The sequence below is a fragment of the Oryctolagus cuniculus genome, chromosome 10 (genome assembly GCF_964237555.1).
Source record: "Oryctolagus cuniculus chromosome 10, mOryCun1.1, whole genome shotgun sequence".
Taxonomy (NCBI): Eukaryota; Metazoa; Chordata; class Mammalia; order Lagomorpha; family Leporidae; genus Oryctolagus; species Oryctolagus cuniculus.
The window spans coordinates 750,021-774,872 of NC_091441.1; the positions used below are offsets into that span (position 1 = coordinate 750,021).

Sequence of the window (24,852 nt, forward strand, 5' to 3'; positions counted from 1 at the left end):
ACAGGGGGCACTATGATTCTTGTATATTTTGATCAAATGCTAATTTGCTTTTTTTAGATAACTAGTCATTCATAATTTCTTTCAATGAAATACAATCAATGACAATGTAACATCTGATTTCCCGTGTGGTTAGAAAATAATAATTAAGTTCATTTAGACTTTACACCATTTCCTCTCAATAGTTTATGCACAATAATTTTATGCAGATTGCAATGCAAATAATTATACATTACATTTTTAATGTACTCTATAAGTTACCACAGATCAGGGAAAACATACGGTATTTGTCCTTTTGGGACAGTCAGATTGAAAAAGAGAAATTAGAAAAATTAAAAACAGTGTTTGAGATTTATGGGATACTATCCAACAACCCAATACATGGCTCTTAGGAGTTCCTGAGGGTATGGAAAGAGAGAATGGACTAGAAGGCCTAGTTAGTGAAATAATTACAGAAACTTCCCTAATCTGGAGAAAGAAATGGACGTCCAGGTACAGAAGGCACACAGAACTCCTAATAGACATGACCAGAAAAGATCTTCACCACGACACACTGTAGTCAAACTCTCCACAGTAAAACATAAAGAAAAGATTCTAAACTGCATGAGAGAAATGTCAGATTACCTTCAGAGAGGACCTCCAATTAGACTGATGGCTGATTTCCTATCAGAAACCCTACAGGCTAAGAGAGAATGAAGAGACATAGTCCAAGTCTTAAAAGAAAGAAAGAAAGAAAAGAAACAAAAAAAGGTCAGCCCAGAACACTGAACCCTGCAAAGCTCTCACTTATGAATGAAGGTAAAATAAAAATCTTCCATAACAAACAGAAACGCAAAGAATTTGTCACCACTCATCTAGTCTTACAAATGATGCTTAAGGATGTGCTACCACAGAAACACGGTCACCGTTAGGAAAGAAGGTGAAGGCAGAAAATCTAGTAAAAGGACAAAGGAAATCCAAAGCAGACGATACGAGTATTTACAGAAAAACGGCAGGGCCAAGCAGGCTGTTACTTATCAAGGAACCCTGAATGCAACGGCATAAACTCTCTAACAAAAGACGCAGCCTGGCTGAATGGATTAAAATCACGACCCATCTAGTTGCTGCCTACAAGAGACACACCTCACCAACAAAGACACATGCAGACTCAAAGTGAGAGGACGGGAAAAGGTATTCCACGCTAACGCAAGATCTGACTGTAATAAATGTATGTGCACTCAATTACAGGTGATTGCTTATTTAAAAGAAATGTTAATGGATCTAAAGGGAGATACAGACTCCAGTACAATAGTACTGAGGGATTTCAAATGGACAGATCAATTAGAATATCCACACAGAAACAACAGAGCTGATCTACAGTATGGACCAAATGGATCTAACTGATATCTACAGAACATTTCACCCCACAGCAGAAGAATACACACTCTCTTCATCAGTGCATAGGACATTCTCTAGGACAGACCATATGGTAGGCCACAGAGCAAGACTCAGCAAATTCAAAAAAACTGAAATCATGCCATGCCCACAGTGGAATACAGCTGGAAATGAACAACTCAAGAATCTCTAGAACAACTCAAGAATCTCTGGAAAACAGGCAAACACATGGAAACTGAACAGCCTGCTCCTGAATCAACAGTGACTCATGGAAGAAATCGAATGGGAAATAAAAAAATTCCTGGAAGCAAATGAAGACGGTAACATAACCTATCAAAACTTAGGAGGGCGGCGCTGTAGCACAGCAGGTTAACACCCTGGTCAGAAGCGCTGGCATCCCATATGGGCGCTGGTTTGAGTCCTGGCTGCTCCTCTTCAGATCCAGCTCTCTGCTATGGCCTGGGAAAGCAGTGGAGGATGGCCCAAGTCCTTGGGCCCCTGCACCTGTGTGGGAGACCCAGAAGTTCCTGGCTCCTGGCTTCGGATCAGCGCAGCTCTGGCCATTGCGGCCAACTGGGGAGTGAACTATTGGATGAAGACCTCTCTCACTCTGCCTCTCCTCTCTCTGTATAACTCTGATTTTAAAATAAATAAATAAATAAATAAATCTTTAAAAAAACTTACAGGATACAGCAAAAGCAGTGTTTAGAGGGAAGTTTATAGTAATTGGTGCCTATATCAAGAAATTGGAAAGGCATCAAATAAATGAGCTAGAAAAATAAAGGACCTAGAAAAATAACAGCAAACTAAACCCAAAATTAGTAAGAGTAAAGAAATAATTGCAGAATAAACAAAATTGAAACAAAAAATGTAAAAGATCAGAGAAATGGAGAGCTGTCTTTTTGAAAAAATAAACAAAACTGATACACCATTGGCCCAATTAACCAAAAAGAAAAAAAAAAAAAAAAAAGAAGAGGGAGATGACCCAAATCAGTAAAATCAGAGATGAAAAAGGAGATGTAACAACAGATATCATAGAAATAAAAAATCATCAGGAATTACTACAAACAGCTATATGCCAAGAAATTGGGAAATCTAGAAGGAATTCCAGATTCCAGGAAATCCAGATTCCTGGATACATACCAACTACCAAAATTGAGGCACAAAGACAATGAAAACCTAAACAGACCAATCACCAAGACAGAGATTGAATCAGTAATAAAGACCCTCCTAACAAAAAAAAGCCCAGGACCAGATGGCTTCACTGCTGAATTCCACCAGATTTTTAAAGAACTAATTCCAATTCTTCTCAAACTACTCAAACAATTGAAAGGGAGGGAATCCTCCCAAACTCTTTCTATGAGGCCAGCATCACCTTAATTCCCAAATCTAAAAAAGATACAACAAAAAAAGAGAACTATAGATCAATATCATTGATAAACACAGATGCAAAAATCCTTAACAAAATACCAGCTAATCAAATGTGACAACACAACATAAATCTATGAACTGATACCATCAGATTACTTAGACCAAGTGGGATTTATCCCTGGTATGCAGGGATGATTCAACATATGCAAATCAATAACTGTGACATATCACATTAACAAACTTAAGAATAAAAACCATATTATTATCACAATAGATGCATAGAAAGCATTTGATAAAATACAACATCATTTCATGATAAAAACCTTAAGCAGATTGGGTATAGAAGGAACATTTCTGAACACAATCAAGGCAATATACAATAAACCAACAGCCAGCATCATATTAAATGGGGAAAAGTGGAAGGCAGTGTCACTAAGATCTGGAACCAGGTAAGGAAGCCCACTCTACCACTGTTATTCAGTACAGTCCTGGAAGTTTTAGCCAGAGCCATTAGGCAAGGAAAAGAAATCAAAGGGATAAAAAATGTAAAGGAGGAAGTCAAATTATCTCTGTTGGCAGATGACAAGATCCTATATAAAGGGAAACCAAACGACTCCACTAAGAGATTACTGAAACTCCAAAAAAAGTTTGGTAAAGATGTAGGATATAAAATTAACACACAAAAATCACTAGCTTTGGGGCAGCAGGTTAAGCCGCAAACTGCAGTGCCGGCATCCCATATGGGTACCAGTTTGAGTCCCTACTGCCCCACTTTTGATCCAGCTCCCTGCTAATGTATCTGGGAAAGCAACGGAGGATGGCCCAGGGTCTTGGGCCCCTGCACCCACATGGAAGACTAGGATGAAGTGCCTGGCTCCTGGTTTAGGTCTGGCCCAACCCTGCCCATCTGCAGCCATTTGGGGAGTGAGCCTGCAGATGGAAGACTTTTCTCTCTCTCTCTCTCTCTCTGCCTCTATCTGAAACTCTACCTTTCAAATAAATAAATAAATCGTATAAAAAGTCAATAGCTTTTGTATTCACAGACAATGCCATGGCTGAGAAAGAACTTGTAAGATCAATCCCCTACACAATAGCTACAAAAACATTTTAAATACCTTGAAATAAATTTTACCAAGGAGGTAGAAGATCTCTATGATGAAAATTTTTTTAAAAAATTAAATAAAGAAATAGAAGACGACATAAAAAATGGAAAAATCTTCCATGTTCATGGATTGGAAGAACAATATCATCAAAATGTCCACACTATTGAAATCAATTTAGCGATTGAATGTGATCCCAATCAAAACACCAACAACATTCTTCTCAGATGTAGAAGAAAAATGATGCTAAAATTCATATGGAAACACAAGAGACCCCGAATAGCTAAGGCAATCTTAAACAAGAACAAAAGAAGCTGAAGGCATCGTAACACCAGATTTCAAGACTTACACAGGACAGTTGTAATAGAGAAAGTCTGGTACTGGCACAAAACAATCACAAAAACAGAATGTAGACCAACGGAACGAAACAGAATCCCCAGAAACCAATCTACACATCTACAACCAACGAATCTTTGACAAGGAGCACAAAGCAATCCCTGGAGTGAGGATGGTCTCTTCAACAAAAAGTTGAAAACTGGATCTGGGAAAACTGGATCTCTGCTTGCAGAAGCACGAAACTAGATCCCTACCTTACACTTCACACAAACATCAACTCCAAATGGATCAAGGACCTAAATCTATGAACTCATACCATCAGATTACTAGAGGTGAACTCTACAAGACATTGGCATAAGCAAAGACTTCTTGGAAACACCCCAGAAACACAAGAAATCAAAGTAAAATAGACAAACGAGATTCCATGAGGCTAAGAAGCTCCTGCACTGCAAAGGAAACACCAATTTGCCTTCTGATGTTAAAAACCTCAAAGAATGCTCAAACTTCAGGCATGACGCTGGCAGAGCAAATACCCTCACTGCACGTACTCTGAGTTCTAATTTCGCAGAATGTTTAAGCCCAGACCTTTGTCCAGCTGTGACACACTGCAGGTGACAGGATGTGGGACCCCTTCAGATGCACACGGCATGCTATTTTGGAAAGAATCACGGAAACAGACTGCAAGGTCAAAGATACCAGATGTACTCTGAGCTCCTTGGAAGGGACACCAAGAGACCGTTCTGGAGGAGTGGGAGAGCTGCCTGAGCCTGCAGGTGGCTGGCTGAGGGGCAGGCATGACCTGGACTGTTGCAGTCAGAAGGGTGAAATGAAGCAGCTCGAGGGAACAGTATCCAGGGAGAGCAGGAACGTGAACAGGAATGCGCGTGTTCTGTGCCACAGCGAGAAAGCACAGGCCATGTTTGGGGAATGAGATCACCCTACGAGTTCTCCAGGCCTTTCCCTCCCGAAGGACGCACGAGCTCCTGCTCCATGGGAGGCGGCATGGGCACCCAGGCCTCTCAGGTTCCTGTCAGGCGTGGGCAGTACACATCTCTCATGACCACGCCCACTAGTTCCAGGATCCTAGCCCAGTGACGGACGTGCTGCTTCTGAGCTCAGCGATAGCATCCATAAAATGCCACGCACTGCAGGGACCCCGTGAGCAACTAGAGTAATGGCCAGGTCTCAGAAGGACCAGAAAAGGTGGACCTGGAGCTGCATGGGCGGGGAGCAGGCCCCTGCAGCTGTGGCCAGGTGCATTACCCATACCTGCATTCCTGCCAGGACTGCATGCTAAGACCATCCATGGCCACAGACACAGGGCTAATCCAGTGTGGTCTCAGCACAGGAGATCCCGGGCCATGAAGAACAGGTTCAGAAGGAATGAGGAGGACCCTCACCTGCCTCAGGACACCCCTGAGTGGGTGTGGGAGACCTAGGTCCCAGGGTTCCTGATGATGAAGATGAGAGGAGTGGAGGTGACAGGAGGCACGCAAGGCCCTGCACACAGTGACCTGTGCCAAGGACGGCCAGGACATGGTCTCCAGGCAGCCCCTCTGGCCCTCTGCTTGGATGGATGCCAACCTATGCTCTCAGGACCCAGGCGCCAACTCTCGACGACCACATTGCTAAAAGAACCTAAGGGCACACACCAAGATGTGCAGAACCAGACTGGGCAGACACATGCAGGACCACCCGGGGAAGGAGCCAGCATGAAACTCTTGGCAGCCCTTGGTCTGCAGACGCATCACTCCAGTCTCTGCCTGTCCTCACACCGCCTCCCTGGAGAGCTCCTGCGCCTCCCAAGAGGACACTGAGCACTGAACTCAGGGCTCACTCTGATCCTGAAATACACCTGCAAAGACTACTTCCAGGTAAGGTCACATCTGGATCTCAGGTGGGCACTGCCCACGGGGGACATCACTGAGCCCACTAGAGTCACCTGACCTTCCCCAGATTTCCACAACACGTTCACCCCATCCAAATAACCCAGTAAAAATCCTATCAGTTCCGATGCCTCGCATCTCCTAATAGAAACATCTGTATCAGATGTGGGCAAGTCCTGGGGGACGGCCTGTCCTGAGCAAAGCTGCTCTCCACCTGTGGATCGGTCAAAGTAGAAAGGACGTCATCTGCTTCCAAAACCCAACAGTGGGGTAAGCAGAGACTGGCAGGCACGCAGGCGCCACCGGGACCAAGCTCGTGTCGCACCAGAATAACCCCTGTGGCTCACTGCGCTGCCCTCTGAGAAGCCCACAGCCCTGCAAACTGCCCCGGCCAACGCTGCCCTAGAGCCATTCCTCCCTTTTCCCGAGAAGCTGTCTCCTGCCTATCGACTCCTGAGAGTCTCACAGGCTTCTCTCGCCTTGCTTCTGTTCTGTGCAGTCCAATCTCTGCCTGCACACGTCCTGGACTGATGAAGTGAGCCCTCCTCCAGGGAGCCCATCTGTGTCCCTGGCTTCCGCCCAGAGGCTGAGGTGCTCCTGCACTGCCACCGCATCCATCCCTTCAGCAGAGGCATCCAGACACACCCCTGGCCTTCTCTTCAGTGCATCCTTTCCAAACACCGAATCCCCCCACACGAGCATCTTTACAACCCGAAACGTGCAAATTCCCCAGATCACCAATGCTGAATGTCACACCTGGGTCTCTTCCCACTAGGCGTCCTACCTAGAAAATGAGGTCTTACTAAAGATGCCTGTCAGAGTGGCAGAGACCTAGGAACTGTCTCACAAGGGAACCTAAACTGACAGAGCTCCCCAACTGCAGAAGTCTGTCAACTTCAGGCTTTGCAGGAAGACGCTGTATCTACCGGGTTCTCGAGTGTTTTCTTGGAGGGGCCTCCTTCCTACTCCAGCCAGCACCGTCCATCTGTCACTCACAGCTCTGGAACACGGCTGTGTTCCCAACATCACAGAGCACCTTGCAGCACACACAGAGAGGTAAGGACTAAGTGACCAGGAGCTGTGGGCCCACCCACGTACCGAACTCTGACGGCTCTTGGTCATGGAAGGTACACGGGGCTAAGGCAGCACCTGCTCACTTCAGAACTGCAGAAGTAAAAGTGAAACCTGGTAATATTTTCCTTTGAAAGGCAATGTAAATAATATTCAGTAACTGCACATATTTTATTCTATTCAGAGGAATTTCAATAAGGTTTAAACTTCTTAAATCTAAAAGCCCCTTAAGATATCAGGACTTGGGCCGGCACTGTGGCACAGCAGCACAAGGGATACAAACCGTGGCCTGTGAGGCCAGCATCCCCTATGGGTCACGGTTTGTGTCCTGACTGCAGCTCCCTGCTGATGTGCCTGAGATAGCAGCAGACAACGGCCAGGGTCCTTGGGCTCCTGCCCATATGTGGGAAACCAGGAGGAGGCTCCTGGCTCCTGGCTTTGGCCTGGCTCAGCCCCAGTCACTGTGGCCATTTAGGGACTGAACCAATGGATGGAAGATCTGCCCCCCGCCCTGCCTCTCTGTAACTCTGCCTTTCAAATAAATAAATCTTAAAAAAAAAAACAAAAACCAAAAACCAAAAACCAAAAAAAAAAACCGTGAGCCCTAACGCTCTGACTCAGGACCCTGTGTGAGGTAGCTTCAGCGAGTTCACGGGAGGATGGGAGTCAAGCACCGCATAAGTAGTGCTGCACTGAGCATGGAGACACAGGTGCCCTTCCTCCTCCCGACCTGCACCCACAGGGCGGGCGGCTGGGCCATGGTGTCAGCCTCAGCTGTGGGAGGAGCCTCCACCAGCGCTGCGCTGACATGCATTCCTGCCAGAGGTGTGAAGCCTCCTCTTCCCCACACCCTTGCCAGCGTCTGCTCTTTCTTCTTTTTGACCGCAGCACTCGGACTGGAGTGAGACGACACCGCCTTGCAGTTGTGACCTGTATTTCTGATACTGAGCACTCCGGTGATAGTGCGGGTTTTTTCTTCAAAAATGTCTATCCAGATCCTTCACCCATTTTTTTTTTTTTTTTGGACAGGCAGAGTTAGAGAGAGAGAGAGAGAGATAGAGAGAGAAAGATCTTCTTTTTTTCTGTTGGTTCACCACCCAAGTGGCCATTATGGCCAGCACGTTGTGGCTGGTGCGCTGCGCAGATCCAAAGCCAGGAGCCAGGTGCTTCTCCTGGTCTCCCATGCGGGTGCAGGACCCAAGCACTTGGGCCATTCTCCACTGCACTCCCTGGCCACAGCAGAGAGCTGGCCTGGAAGAGGGGCAACCGGGACAGAATCCGGCGCCCCCCCGACCGGGACTAGAACCCGGGGTGCCGGCGCCGCAAGGCAGAGGATTAGCCTAGTGAGCCGCGGCGCCGGCCCTCGCCCATTTCTTAATAGGATTGTTAGCTTTGAGCTTTCTGAGTTGCTTGTATATTCTGGATGTTAATCCTTCGTCAGATGCACACTCGACAGCTTCTCCCATTCTGTCGTCTCCTCCCTCTGCTGACTGATTTGCCTTTGCAGAGCAGAAGCTTGGTTCGATGAACGCCGTTTGTTCAGTTTTGCTTCTGCTGCTGAAACAGACCCATATGTCCATCAATGCGCGAATGGATAAAGAAAAGGTGGTGTGCTTATACAATGGAATAGTATTCAATCACGCCAAAGAACGAAATCCTGACATCTGCAGCAAACAGGATCTGGGTGACATGAACTAAGCCAGACCCAGAACAATGAATACTGCACGCTCGCTCTCGTGTGTGGAAGTTAACTTGGACAGTGAGCTAGAGGTTGGGAAGGGTGAGGAAGGGGGGATAGAGGGAGGCTGGGTGAAGGACACCCAAACACAGTCAGATGGAAGTACGAGCCCAAGAGCTGCACAGCCTGGCGCAGGGTGGGGGCACACCTGGCAGTGATGGGTGCTGTGCTGCTGGGTCAAGGACTCGGAGGGGCCGGTCGGCTCCAATCATGAACTCGTGGGTGCTGTGCTGGGATTTGCACTGTACTGTGTGTTTGCTTCACCCGCCTTACAGTTTACAGTCGTCCTCGCCTGTAAAATCTGTGTCGCTGCATTCTCGGGCTGTGAAAGGGAAGGGACCGTGTCATGTTGAAGAAGCAGGCGTGAGACACTGGGGAGCTAGAGGTGAGCTCAGAGTTCTGTCTAGGAAGTCTCTCCACGCGTGCGGGAAGACTGGGACTTCTGTGCTCTGCATGGATGTAAAAAAGGACACACAGACTCACATAGGCACCGCCCTCACTGGTGCACATGCTCACATCTACAGACGCACACAGGCGCTGCCCCTCACTGGTGCACACGCTCACAGCTACAGACGCACACAGGCGCCACCCCTCACTGGTGCACACGCTCACAGCTACAGACGCACACAGGCGCCGCCCTCACTGGTGCACACGCTCACAGCTACAGAAGCACACAGGCGCCACCCCTCACTGGTGCACACGCTCACAGCTACAGACGCACACAGGCGCCGCCCCTCACTGGTGCACACGCTCACAGCTACAGACGCACACAGGCGCCGCCCTCACTGGTGCACACGCTCACAGCTACAGACGCACACAGGCGCCGCCCTCACTGGTGCACACGCTCACAGCTACAGACGCACACAGGCGCCGCCCTCACTGGTGCACACGCTCACAGCTACAGACGCACACAGGCGCCGCCCCTCACTGGTGCACACGCTCACACAGCCGCCTCGAAAGCTGGCGCACACATACCTGAGGTTTCACAGAATTCATCCGGAGACAGTTCACTAATAGTATATCTTTTCTTTTCTTACTATAATGTGTTTTCTATATTTTACTACAAATACATGTATTTATTTAAATTTGAAAATTAGCTTTAGTTCCAACATGCTTACAGCACGTACACACTCTTGAACTGTAACTCGTTTTCCCTGTTGACTGGTTAAAGGAAGATCTTGTCTCACGTATACTGCTGCTGTACTATAGGAAGAAAGAGAGTTCAGAGAAATAAAACTCCTATTAGAAACCTGCAACAGAAACCTCAGTGCTGTTCAACGGTTTCTGTCAATCAACGACAAAGGTGCTCTAGCCATAAGAAGGGAGCTCTCATTCGGCCTTCCATGGCCTAAAACAGGAGTCTTGGAGCTCGCATGAGGTTCCAGAACTGTGAAACGCGGAAATACATCGTAAACGTAGTGGGAGCAAAGAAGACACACTCAGGAATGCTCGACAGCATCCCGTGTTTGCCTCAGAGATGGGAGCTGTGGTGAAGTCTGCAGCGCAGGCGGGCGCTGTCTCGGGCGCTCGCTCGCCCTCCTTCTGCTCTGAACACGGCCCCGCGCCTTCCCAACAGCCACAGCTCACGGTCACCAGGCTGCACGGTGCCCTCTGTCCCCACGCCCTGCTTCACTCCACGGCAGTGGCCATTGCTACGCCATGTGTCCGCCTCTCACCCCATGGCAGCAGTGTCTGCTCTGCTACCGGCTGGGCCCCAAACACGGCACTCGCCACCGCTGCCTTGAGTTGTGTCTCCTCTTTTTAGATGTGAGTGAAAAGCAGAGATCAATGGAAACAGTAAGAATTATATTTTTCAGGTTTTATTTCAAACACCATCACTAAGGTGGTTGCTGTATAAATGATTTTACATTGGTTAAAGCCACATGAAGTCAGAGACCAGGGCAGTGCACACAGGGACTCAGGGGAGGGCAGTGTTGGTGTGCACAAGGTGAAGAGGGCCCTGGGACACACACAGGGCCCTGCGGTCCACATTGATGTAGACGACCTGGGAACTGCATGGAGGACCCCCATCTGAACACACAGCCTCTGAAGTGCTGGCCTGTCACAGAAACAGACCTGGTGTTCTGTAGCCACACTTTGCTCGTCGCCACACATCCAAGGCTTCTTTTGGGCACAGAGGTACTGTCCCCAGAGCCGACTGTGGCACTCAGGACACCTCTGGTGATCTACACAGGCTCGGACCCTGAGGGCAGCACAGGACCCTGGAATGGGTTCCCTCAACCATCACTGAAGGAGTTCCCACCAACACCACACACTGTTCTGGCCACAGGACTCAGCCAAATGAAGCCCCTGGTGCCTGGAGCTCAGCGGATGGAGAGGGGCCGTCAACAGCAAGAGCAACAGCAGAACAAAACAGAGGAAGGTGTGTGCAGTGGGGTCTGAGTGACAAGAAGGGGCCGGCCAGTGGACGGCACAGCTACAACTGGAACAGCCTGACGTACACGACGGCTGCAGTGTCCTGGAGAGCAGACAGCAGCGAGGCTGCCCCTACTGTGCAAAAGGCGGACGCTGCAGCTACTCAGCCCAGCACCCTCTGCTGCTTTGTTCCATTCTGGTACAAAAAGTGGCCACTGTGGACTCATACTTTACCCTAAGTGTTTGGTTTAATTATCTTTTAAAAAATACCATTTCTTTAAACACTTTAAAATGCACTTACTAACATTTATATTGTAAATATCAGTCTTTAAATTAGAGACATCTGATATTAACTATTTATATGCCAGTCTCTGGATACACGGGTTATCATTTTGAAAAATTATTCATATTAAAAGACTGCCTTACTCAAGACATTATCAAACTTGACAGATATATTAGACGCTTTTTAAAATATAGATAACTCTGCAGTGTCAGCCACGGCCGCAGCTCCAAGGGCACTGAGACGAGAAAGCCGACGAGCAGCCAACAAAATTATTTTGTCAGATTCAGATTTATGTTTTATCAAGAAAAACCTCCCAATTTTGAAGCTTCCATCACCAACAGGCTCCTAAAGAGCAGAGTGTCAGATCCCCAGATTATTCTAACAAAAAAGTATTTCCACGGAAAGGCCCCTCAAGGCTCGGGAGCGTTCCCGGCCCCTTCCTCTTTAGCCTGCCTGGGTAATTTACTTTTTCACTCAGAAAGATAAATTTCATTTCAGTAACATCATGTTCATGTGAAGCCAGACATTTAATCCTTTAAACCTACCTTATGGGAATGATGTAGGAAAAGAGAAGAAGGAACCGAAAAAGATTGCGATACCAAGGGCCCACGAAGCCTTGCAGGGTTACCATGACAACGGACAGGGCCACCAGAGCCAAGAACAGTGCCTTTGTCAGCTGGTTGAGTTCCAGGTCCAACAAGCCAACCTGAAAGAGAACCACAGGAGTCATGCACCACTGTGATTGAGAGGACGCGAGAACGGTGATGTGCGGGTATTGGCCTTCATCGTCACGAAACACAAAACGCACCCACTTCCCTTTTCTCCAGGGGAACCTCTTACAGACTCGGGCAGGATGTCTGAAGCGGAGTCGTGACGCTCAGAGCACTGCTGACAGAGCCCAAGGCCAGAGAAGGCGCCACAGCACACTCAGACGCGCTCTCCCTAATGGAGGACGGGGGCCCTGCACCCAGCACGGCAGGTGCACGCTCTCCAGGTGAGGTTCCACTGAGGGGAGGCCCTGTCTGTGGGCCCGACCTGACCACTGGCTCTCTGATGCAGCAGAGCCGTCAGCCTGCGATGAGACCGTCTTCACGCCAACCAGGTACAGGAAGCTCAGGTTCACTCTGTGCACCATTTATTCGCTGAGCCAAACGCGAGCGGGAAGGCTGTTGGCTGTGTTGTGTTCTGTACGGTTCTTGGACACAGTGAGAACCAGCAGCCCAACAGCTCGCGTTCTACAAGCTACAGAGAATGCCACTTCTGGGAGGCGTGCAGCAGTAATTTCAAGCTCTAGCAATCTGTGCCAACAGTTTTTTCTTGCTTAGTTCCACCCCTGAAAGACCATGACACAACACTGGGGGGTGGGCCCAGCAAGGCGTGAGTGCTGCAGGATGGCTTCAGAATCAGAGTGAGCAGAAGTGCCACGGCACAGCCTCGAAGATTCCTCACCATGGGGCAGGTGCCACGGCACAGCCTCGAAGATTCCTCACCGTGGGGCAGGCGCCACGGCACAGCCACGAAGATTCCTCACCGTGGGGCAGGCGCCACGGCACAGCCACGAAGATTCCTCACCGTGGGGCAGGCGCCACGGCACAGCCTCGAAGATTCCTCACCGTGGGGCAGGCGCCACGGCACAGCCACAAAGATTCCTCACCGTGGGGCAGGTGCCACGGCACAGCCACGAAGATTCCTCACCGTGGGGCAGGCGCCACGGCACAGCCACGAAGATTCCTCACCGTGGGGCAGGCGCCACGGCACAGCAGTTTGAACTCCTGCGTCCCATATGCGAGTGCTGGTTTAAGTCCCAGCTGCTCTGCTTCCAAACCAGCTCCCTGCTAATGACCTGAGAAGCACTGGATGATGGCTCAAGTACTTGGGTCCCTGCCGCCCATGTGAGAGCCCAGATGGAGTTCCAGGCTCCTGGCTTCAGCCTGAGCCAGGCCTGGCTGTTGCAGCCATTTGGGTAGTGAACCAGCAGATAGAAGATCTCTCTCTCTCACCCCATTCAAATAAGTAAATTAAAAAAAATACATTTTTTTAAAAAAAGATTCCTCATGACGCAGAACTTAGGCCAGTACAAACGATGGATGTGCCACTGAGCTACAGTTTTCTGTAACACAGGAAAGACACCTGTGTCCTCCTACAGGGTTCAGGATGGCAGGAGATAAAGCATGGGTCCCAGGGCACAGCAGGCCCCACCCACTTCCTGTTCCTACAAGAACTTGGATTTGAACCCAGCTTCTCAGCCTCCTAACAGTGTGAATGTGGGAAACCTCCTTCAACATTTCAGCCTCACTGTTGTCTTCTGTATGTGGTTCCACCAGGTGGCACGGGTGCCTGGGAGGCGACCAGGGTGAGGTGCTGCTGTGGTCAGGAAAGTGTGCCTTTAACTTAACTACTGATTTGCAGGACAGTATGGAAGACTAAACCCCACAGGTGAGGCGTCTCGCTGCCACCTGAACTTCTCTACCTGGTACAACTTCTGAGAAAGAGTAAATAAAACAACGTGCTTGCAAAAGCCTAGGAAACAGCAGCAGGATGCTGAGGATCGCTGAGCCCACGAAGAACTTACTTTTCAGAGCCTTGTGAGAGCGTGTAACTCTAGCGACAAAGCCAGCCTTTCCCACAGCCACTTTGGTTTTCATGAATACATGCCATGAACTCTCACCACTCCACTGGAATCCGGTAGAAAGAAAACCAAAACCAAAACTTTTGTCAGGAGGTCCCTTAAGTGCAGCTGTGAGAAAAACTCAGGAGAGAGGTAAGTTCTGTGCCCAACTCCAGCGTCATGAACACCAGATAACTGTGACACTTCATCGGCAAGCAGCAGCCAGCATCACAGGCGACACAAGACGGAGCCAGCAACGCACGTCACGACAGGGAACTGACACAGAAGGCGTGCTCCTCCCACCAGGCCCCCGCCACCTCTTCACGCCGCACTTGGCGGGCACGGAAGCCAGGCGCAGCACGACTGACCGGTCTGGAGCCTGGGCTGGGTCGGAATCTAGAGTGGTGGGTACCGACGGCCTGACAAGGTGGGCTGTGCGTCCGGCCATCCGTCCCGGCGCTTTCCCACTTCCCCAGCTGCGGAGTCTAGGAAAAGGCGGTCTCATCTCCACCTGAGACTCCCAAGGAAACGCTAAACTAAGACTGTTAGCCATTTTGTATCGGATGCATCTGCTCCACTGCAGTGGGCCTTGAACCAGGGGCTCGGCCGCCCCCAGAAACCCCTCTCTGCGCTGCCAGCAACACAGGCAGCGGTCAGCTCGCCGCGCACCCCGGGAAGCCTGCGGCCTCTGGCTCACAGCAGGGCAGCACCCTGCCGCCCAGTAAAGTGGCCGGGGCGCCGCGCCCGCAGCAGCGCCCAGCCTCCTCCATCTCGAGCTCTCGCACCAAACCAGTAAGACACACATTTTGCCAGCGGCCGGCCAGTCTGGACAGGGCCCCGCTCTGCCAGGTTCCGAGCATTCCCAGTGCCGTCCCCGCGCCTGAGAAGGCGCCGCGGGGGACCAGGGCGCTGATTTATCAGCTCCATTTAGAAAGCAGACCAACGAGGACAAATATCGTGCAATTTCCGCTACCCCAACTACTACATAGTTTATGCTTGAATTATTGAGAAAAATAGGTTTTTGGATTAAAATGAAGAAAAATTAAGCCAGGGAAGTAGAGCATGTTTCAAAGCCCGGATCCTTTCGCTGTGACAAAGGCGGCCTAAGTTTCAGGCCTCGCTGGGGATCAGATGAAGTCATTATTCATTCAGTCAGGGAAAAAAGGCTCAATTACCTCAACCTAAAGATGCTATCAATGAATGCAAAGTGCATATTTTACTCTATTCATCCAAATCCCATTAAAAAGTGAAAGGAATGATTTAATCTGGCCTTCCAGAGTTGGTCTTTTTTTGTAATAAAATAAAGAATCACTGTCTTGCAAAATGCATAACCACCACCTCACACTTTCCCCGGCATCATGGCCGTGAAAGACTAAAAGCCCGGACAAAACACTCTGAAATGAATACAAAGTTTCCTTTGAACAAGCCAGCATATAGGATGGAAACAGTGAGAGCAGCCCACTGCAGCTGACGGGGCGATGTCCAGCCTTAATACCTTTCTAATTGACGGAGACAGATGTGGGCAACGCCGCACCAGTGAGCGTAACAGTTTTAAAGCCAACTGTATGTTGTCTTCCCGTTAACTTAAAGAAAAGCCGTCCCCACTGCGGCTGAGGAAAATACGACTTTTCTACCGTGGGCGCTGCTGGCGCTCAGGTAGCCTTCGCATGGCGCACGCCTCCTCCTCGAACACAGCTGCAGCAGGGCTCTCCTGTGGCCGCACCGTGGGGGAAACGCACCCCTCAACCCGGCCGCCTCACGGAACGCACCCCCAACACGGCCACCTCACAGAAACGCACCCCTCAACACGGCCGCCTCATGGAACGCACCCCCAACACGGCCACCTCACAGAAACGCACCCCTAAACCTGGCCGCCTCACAAAATGCACCCCTCAACACGGCCGCCTCACGGAACGCACCCCTCAACACGGCCGCCTCACGGAACGCACCCCTCAACACACTACCTCACGGAACGCACCCCTCAACACGGCCACCTCACGGAACGCACCCCTCAACACACTACCTCACGGAACGCACCCCCAACACGGCCGCCTCACGGAACGCACCCCTCAACACGGCTGCCTCACGGAACGCACCCCTCAACACACTACCTCACGGAACGCACCCCTCAACACGGCCACCTCACGGAACGCACCCCTCAACACGGCCGCCTCACGGAACGCACCCCTCAACACAGCCGCCTCATGGAACGCACCCCTCAACACACTACCTCACGGAACGCACCCCTCAACACGGCCGCCTCACGGAACGCACCCCTCAACACACTACCTCACAGAACACACTCCTCAACACGGCCGCCTCATGGAATGCACCCCTCAACACACTACCTCACGGAACGCACCCCTCAACACGGCCACCTCACGGAACGCACCCCCCAACATGGCTGTGTCACAGAAAAGGAACCCACTTCCAGTTAATCTCTCCATACTCAGTTGCTCTGAAATATCCTTAAAAGTATCTCCAGCTCATCTAAAACTAACTCAAGTTATTTACAAACAAAAACTGGTTAACTTACAAAGCATGAATCCTATGAAGAAGATGGTACCTAGAGTCTGGGTGTAAATTTCTTCTTCTTTAGAGAATTTCTTAGATACATGAACAGAACAAATACCTTTCGCCATGACTGCAAAACCTTTTCACCTATAAAATATATTATTAATCACTTGAAGTAATTATGACAGCGTAAGAAAAGGTAAATTAAAAAAAGGAAAAAAAGTAAATTAGGTATAGCAGGAGGCAATTTTCAAGATTTATTGTAATTTCCCATATTAGTAAAGCAAATTTTCTTCTACTTGTCATAATATTTGTTTTATTTGAATCAACTGTGATAACAAAATTAAATACGCGACTGGAAATTTTAATCTCCAAGGGAAAATTTGTACGTAATGTCTAAGACAACCACGACGGCAGTGCAAAGGGGCCGCTGTAGGATAATGAACACAATAATTGCCTGCATAATCTAAAAGGCTCCTAATGGCAACGATCACAAACCCATTTAGCGCCTCTTTAATTTATGTACCAAGTTTTAAATAGCTAATGGTTCTCAGTAAAATAATGGTTTATACCAACAACAGAGGGTAAGACGGTATTCTGTTTAATCAAGAAAAGATCAGTCAGGTTATTTTCTTTTAAGGGAATGCGTGGACAAATGAGAACCCAACCTTATCTCCGTAACACAGCACCACTCCAATCCATCTCAAAGTTAAAACTCCTACCACAGCAGAGTTCCTGAGAAGCCCATGTACACCCACACAGGAACAAAAGTCTGCTGTCACAAAACCACAGACCCCATCAGTGACTGAAGGAGTGCCAGACACACCACCAACTGACGGTGACCTCAGCCCTGGGTTTGCAGGATGTGAACACTGAAGTCGTACTCCTATCACTCTGACACGCGTGTGAACTTATTCATTACACAGCAGTGGTTTAGAACAGCACAATAAAAAGCAGAATTTCAAAGAGCCAAGTTAAACCTTTACAGGAGACGAAATATTATTTCAATTTGTCCAATATTTTCCATGTGAATACAGCAAAATTTGACAAAGAGGAAACCCCCAGTCTATGGCCCAATTCATTCAAGACAACTCTACATGAGCAGAAGTAGAGTTTTATACATGAAAGACTCCATAAGGAAGAAAACTGTCAATGGCATTCATCTTCTACGGGCTAAACCATTCACTGGACAACCTATCAGTTCTTTATCATTCAGAATGTGGCTTGTGAACCAAAATCGAGACAGGGCTAAGCTCTGACCTAATTAAAATTGTTATAAAGAGTGCACTACTTTTAATTCTCTTTGAAACAAACCAGCCCCGTATTTTCCACTTCTAGTACAATCTTAAGAAGAAAAAAATAAGTAATTTTCTGACCTCCATTTATATTTCTGTGTTTCAAATAAATGAAATGCACATACTAAATCTAACCACTGAATCTTACAGAAGTAGCTTTTTCCTTATGGAGTGTGAATGAAAAGTATCTGTTTTTAAGAAGTGATGCTACATAGCCTTTTTTCCTCCTGTCCTTAGGCTTGTTTTATTTATCCGTCTTTCACAGGAACTGAGTCTTCAGCGCAGCACACGCAGGCTGCCACGCACCACAGCCGCGCCTGAGCTGTGCTGTTTATCGCCCCAGTGAGCTGCGAAATAGGAAGCGTTTCTCTCGGCCATTCTAGCCTCGTGGCTCGATACTCTGCGCTTCAAAATTCCTGAAAACAGCAGCAGTAAGACAATTTCTCATGGTACAATATTTTGATTAATTCTTCAGGATCAAAATCTGTATTTACACAAGACTTCTTAAAGCCTCTGTAAGAGAACATTTCATAACCTACATTTTCACTAACATCTTTTGCTTGACTATTCCTTACACTGAATTCAAGTTTCTCTCTTGTTCACTATACAGTACTTACACAGAATGCTTTTCCTTGAGTATTTAAGAACCAATCAGGTCATTGTATTTTTCATATATAAACAAGAAATATTGTGTGAGGATAATTACCAAACAAGGAAATAAAACCACTTTCAATACCAGCATAAAAAATACAGTCAGGAGATGACGGGATGCAAACTGAGACCCTCTGCAGACATCACACACGCTGGGGCCGCACACTGCACAGCACACTGCCAGGCCCCAGTGTCAGCTGGCTACAATCCGCACGCCACGCAGCACATCTGCGAGCCCAGTCCTCTCAAGGTGGGCCTTGCAGACCACGTGGCCCTCGCACTGCCTGCGTCACAGCCCACTCACCAGGTCATGCTAGAAAGCAGCACACTCACAGCCCCAAGGCTCAGATGCACTCTGCAAGCTCATGCTCTCCTCACGGGTTCATGCGGGACAGCTACGTCCCGTCGGGAGCCACCTGACAGCTGTTACTGACACCAGAATCTTCATGAAAGTACAATCAATACAGCAAGTCAGTCAGGTGGAAAGCAATATCATGGCTTAAAAATAAACGGTAAATTAAAATTTTTAATTATTATAAATTGTTTCAAATATTCTCAACTTGCGACACATCAAAACCATACTTAAAACAAATATGAGTCTGTGAAAACCATCTAGAAACTATTTGGAAATTTAACTTCTACTCTACATACTACATACACAAAGGACAGAACCCATGACTCCAAGTCAAGACACACCTGTACATTTTTTTTTTTTTATTTTTTGACAGGCAGAGTGGACAGAGAGAGAGAGAGACAGAGAGAAAGGTCTTCCTTTGCTGTTGGTTCGCCCTCCAATGGCCGCCGCGGCTGGTGCACTGCAGCCGGTGCACCGCGCTGATCCGAAGGCAGGAGCCAGGTGCTTCTCCTGGTCTCCCATGGGGTGCAGGGCCCAAGCACTTGGGCCATCCTCCACTGCACTCCCTGGCCATAGCAGAGCTGGCCTGGAAGAGGGGCAACCGGGACAGAATCAGGCGCCCCGACCGGGACTAGAACCCGGGGTGCCGGCGCCACAGGCAGAGGATTAGTGAGCCGCGGCGCTGGCACACCTGTACATTTTCCAAAGGACGTGGCTCCTGCTCTTATTTCACAGTAATGTCCATGGTTTGTCTGAGAACCTGGGGCACGAGGAAACTCTCTCAACCTCATTCTCAGTCCAGCACTACTCTGAAAACAGTTTGCGTGGGCTGCTGCAAGATGCCTTCCAGGGGCACTCCTGGCTGCCTCTGCAAACGTCAAGATGGCCAGCAGGGGGCGCTCAAGGCCGACATGTGTTCTCCCTGAACGCTGAAGGCCTGCTCTGGGGGTAGGCCTAGTAAGTCTAATTGCATCTCTAATTCAACCAACTCCACACGTTACCAGCGTTTGGTGTACTCTTGACAAAGCATTACCCTCTGTAACTCCAGGTTCTGCCTAATTCAGGGCAGATGTCATCAACTTTAACATCCTGATGGCAGAGGGGCTGGATCCCTGAATAAAAATCTGGGTGCGTGCCCCCAGTACCGCTTACATGGCTGCAGACTCGGCTCAGGGACTGTAAAGCGCTCTGAAGATTTACGCTTGCAAACTGATGACGCATCATGTATTACTTTATTTTTTTGGACAAGGTAGAAAGCTATCAGTTTTAAGTGGTTTTGCCAAGACCACCCAGTAATTTGAAATAATCAGTTCAATAACTGAGGCTATCCACTGACACCAGAGACCGAGACAATTCAACATCATTCACCTAAGTGCAATCTGAGGTCAGGCATTTGGTTTCCAACTTAGTCTAATTAAACATGCAGTTTACTTTGGTAATTTTATATTTACTGTAACAGATATTCAATAAATAGTATTAAGCTACTCTCAAGTCCTCCCTGTTATAAGTGGGGTGGGGCATTCTGGACAAACCCGGGACAGGCGACACAGCCACCTGGGCCACTGGACCTCAGTGCGCCTGGACAGGGATCTCTGCTGAGTTCTTTACGACATGATGAGGCCACACAGCATGGGAGTGCCCCATCTTGCCCCACCCCCAACCCCACCCCAACCCAAGAGGTACAAAATAGATTTTTCTAGTAACAACACTGATACCAACAACACAAAAGAAAGGCTCTTACCCGCAGTTTGAAACTGACAGCAAGGAAGGGAAGACCAGGACTTCCCGCACAGCCTAAGGAGCTGACACTGTTCAGCACAAAGTCCCTTCTGGGAAGCGTGCCCAAGGGAGGCTTTTTCCTCTCAGGGTGAGGGTGGGGCTGGGTGGGAGGGCAGAAAGCACTTAAATATTTGCTTAATTTACACAATTTATTACTGAATAGAGAGCAGATTAATGTTAAAAGGTTGGGCTCCACTTAAAACTGTGAAGGAGGGGCTGGTGCTGTGGCATAACAGGTAAAGCCACGGCCTTCAGTGCTGGCATCCCATATATGGATGCTGGTTCGTACCCGGGCTGCTCCACTTCCGATCCAACTCTCTGCTGTGGCCTGGGAAAGCAGTAGAAGATGACCCAAGTCCTTGAGCCCCTGCAACCGCATGGGAGACCCATAAGAAGCTCCTGGCTCCTGGCTTCGGATTGGCACAGCTCTAGCCATTGCGGCCAATTGGGGAATGAACCAGTGGATGGAAGACCTCTCCTTCTCTCTGTGTGTAACTCTGACTTTCAAGTAAATCAACAAATCTTTAAAAAAAAAAAAAACAAAAACAAACAAAAAAAAACACACACACACACAACTGTGAAGGAAATTTCCAAATCATATATAATAAGTGAATGGCCAGGGCTTCCGCTCTCATGCCTTCTGAAATTCCCAAGCACAGTGAACTCTTCAAAAAGCTAAAAACAATTATTCAATGCCTTTTTGGCATTCAGCATGCGAGGTGCCAAAGGCATGACTCCTGCACGTGGCTTGGAAATGCTGCACCAGAGAGGAGAGGGACCGATCGGATCACTTCTCCTCCAAAGTTCTCTGGCAATCTGCACGCAGAGAGCGAGTGACAGCTAAGCAGCCCCACTGTGCAGAAGCACCCAGGGCACAGCTTCCCACCTGCTTATCTTTCTTAAGAAATTTCAGGAGGCCGGCGCCGCGGCTCAATAGGCTAATCCTCCGCCTAGCGGCGCCGGCACACCAGGTTCTAGTCCCAGTCGGGGCGCCGGATTCTGTCCCGGTTGCCCCTCTTCCAGGCCAGCCCTCTGCTGTGGCCAGGGAGTGCAGTGGAGGATGGCCCAGGTGCTTGGGCCCTGCACCCCATGGGAGACCAGGAAAAGCACCTGGCTCCTGGCTCCTGCCATCGGATCAGCGCGGTGCGCCGGCCGCAGCGCGCCGGCCGCGGCGGCCATTGGAGGGTGAACCAACGGCAAAGGAAGACCTTTCTCTCTGTCTCTCTCTCTCACTGTCCACTCTGCCTGTCAAAAAAAAAAAAAAAAAAAAAAAAAAAAAAGAAATTTCAGGAAAGCGAATGGTTAAATTTCTATGAGTCAACGAAGTCATTGATTTACCAGTGAAACTTTAATCTCTGGCCCCAGCATTTCTTCCTAAGAGGTAATGGGACATGGGTTTCTGTAATAAAGCCAGACATTTGCACAGTGATTAATTTCAGAGTGTTGTCATCTAAATCTGCTCTTTGGCACATCACTAAGTATAAGACACTTGGTGCAAGAGCATTCATGAAACACCGTTAGTTTAAAATTTTTGTTGACAGTGAGATTCTGTGCAGCCCTGTCCACTGAGGACTAGAGAGACTAGCCAACAGCATTTGACGTTGCTAATTCAAGGTACCAGCATCTGTGGAGCAGCAACAAAAAATGCCAATGAATGGGAAAATTCCTCAATTTCTATCTGCTCAATTCTTGTGGAGTTCCGTTTAGCCTGTCTGAAACATCCTGGTAGCACGCGTAGCACTGTACCACAAAGCGTGGCACAGGACACAAAAGCTGCATTTGTCTCGGGATGGTGCCCCTGCCTCCAGCACCCTTGGCTTACTGTGTACACACGCAGGACCCAGGAGCCATTCTCCAGCTCTCTGGCACCTGTCACTGCATAAAACCACTCCTGAGTATTTTTCAATTGAGAGTCATTTTCCAACTCGATATGTGACTGAGGTATTTGCTGGAAACCAAACTGTGGTTACTGTTTCATTTACTTCATTAGATTCCCTGGTAATGAAATCCTATCACCTACTTACATTAAAAACATAGGTGAAGATATAAAAATGCCAACCAGTGTTCCAACGCGAGAATTACAACATCTCCAGGTCCTGCACCTTTTGCACCCCACGCACACATCTGCCTAACTAGCTATTAACCACCCGCGAGTGTGGGTGATGTGAGGTTCCTACGGCAGCACAGCACACGCAGACGCAACCGCAAAGAGAGTGAACACACATGAGGGGAGCCTCACTGGGTCTTACCTGACCCCGAGTCACCGACTTAGTCCTTAAAAGCCACAGAGCTCATCACTTGCATTCTTTTTCTGTTTTGTAGAGAAGATGGAATTTCACAGATTTGCTGAAAATTTTTATCGTAAGGGTGAAATGGTTAAATAAACTTTTCACATTGCCTCGTCACCCTTTTATTACTGGAACTGTCTATTAAGAGGTTTATTGCTGGTATCCTGGCAAAATGTAATGCTATTTCAAACCACCTAAAATTTTTGTGCTACTTTATGTCTTCAGAGACATTGTATGAGCCATTTCATACTTAATGGCTTGTAAGCAACCCCGAGAGTTGGGAATTGTCTGAAAAGTTGCTCAGATTGACAGATAAAGTGAAAAGGTCTGTATTAATTTCCAAATAAAGAAATGCATGGCGTGGTATCTCACGATGATTATACTCTAAAGTACCAATTAGAACGCATCAGAAACTAGAGCAAGTTGACACTCTACAATAAAGCAAATAATTTCCAGTTGGAGGGGCAGAAAATGTTAATATGCAACGTTCAAGACTACAAGAATCTCTGTAAAGGAAGTGGCTAATAAGGTTTAATGATGCATGTCAGGAAGCCCGGGGTGTAGGGAAACACAGCTGCTGCATCTTGCAAACTGTTTGATACACACATCTTCCTCGCACAGGACGTCAGCTGTGCGGGTGCCACAGGGGACAGTGTAGACTGCAGACCAGGACAAGCAAAATACATTAATATAATACGGTGCTACAGGCTCGCACCCTGAGTAAGCTCAGCTCAGGCAAGAGGGTTACAGCATTTTCCCTAAGACGTCCTGGAAACAGTCTCGCAAGCCTAAGCACCAGGACCATTAAAACCATCATAAAACAGACAAAGCTCTTGGATTTAGGGAGTTGATAACCTTCACAAAATGTCACCCTTCTAGCTACCTGAGGTGCTGGAGCACAAACGAGCCTGGAGCGCCTCTGCTGCAGGCCTGTCCAGGGCGCACGGAGGAGCCGCGGCAGGCTGAGCCCTGCTCACAGAGCCTGGTTACAAGGGATGGTGGCATGCAGGTGCCAGCAGACAAGCGGACGGCAGCAAACTCGCAACTGCACCAGATGGTAGCCAGGGTCACTGGAAACAGCAGACCTTCCACAAGGAGGCCCTTGTGCGAGGCCCCATCAGACTCAAAAGCTCTCAGGAGCAAGTTAATTATTCAGCCACCAGAAGACAACTGCTAGGTCACAACACCGATATCAAGATGCTGTGGAAGCACTTGGAGCGCACTCATTTCAAATGTAATTACACATGTTAGCTGTGAAAAACAAGCACGCCACACAGTGACAAAAAGGTGGCCCTGAGCTGAAAGACCTAAAATCCAAGTAATCAGTGAATCGTCTTATGGCAAAACAGAGTCAACAAGTGCCAGCTCTGGGCAAACATGGCTTATAGGAAGGCCTCCCACAGCCACCTTCCCAGGGAGGGACTGGGAGGCTGGAGGAGGACAGACAGTGACAGGGACGCTGTTGGGGCTGGAGCAGCACAGGGCAGGCAGCTGCCACGGTGCAGGCCTTGGGGATCCAAGCTCAGCCTTCGCTCTCACGGCCCCTCACAGCAAAGCGACCGGGACAGGAGTGCACAGGCATCCTGGACCGCAGCTTCCGCTGGGGCAGGCCGGCCGGGCGCGGTGGGGGGTTCACTTTCCATTTGTCTATGTTCTGTGTGCAGAGAAATGCAGGCAGAAATGCTCAAGATGAACAGAAAATAAATGCATTCATGGCTATACTTTGAGGAGATTACTCCCATACTAATAATTAACACACAAAATGGCCTACTTTTTGATCCAAATTTTCAGCAAATTAATTGATAATGGATTGATTTCTTTCCCCAATGA

General features: G+C 48.5%; 1 protein-coding gene across 4 annotated transcripts in view; it reads right to left on the reverse strand.

Moving 5' to 3' along the window:
• Positions 1 to 24,852, reverse strand: part of ATP9B (ATPase phospholipid transporting 9B (putative)) — a 245,817-nt gene that overhangs the window by 76,139 nt on the left and 144,826 nt on the right. For all 4 annotated transcript variants that reach the window (XM_070049842.1, XM_070049843.1, XM_051840449.2 and 1 more), the window contains one exon: positions 12,078 to 12,238. In XM_070049842.1, coding sequence (XP_069905943.1) covers positions 12,078 to 12,238 — 161 coding nt within the window. The remainder of the gene's footprint in view (positions 1 to 12,077; positions 12,239 to 24,852) is intronic.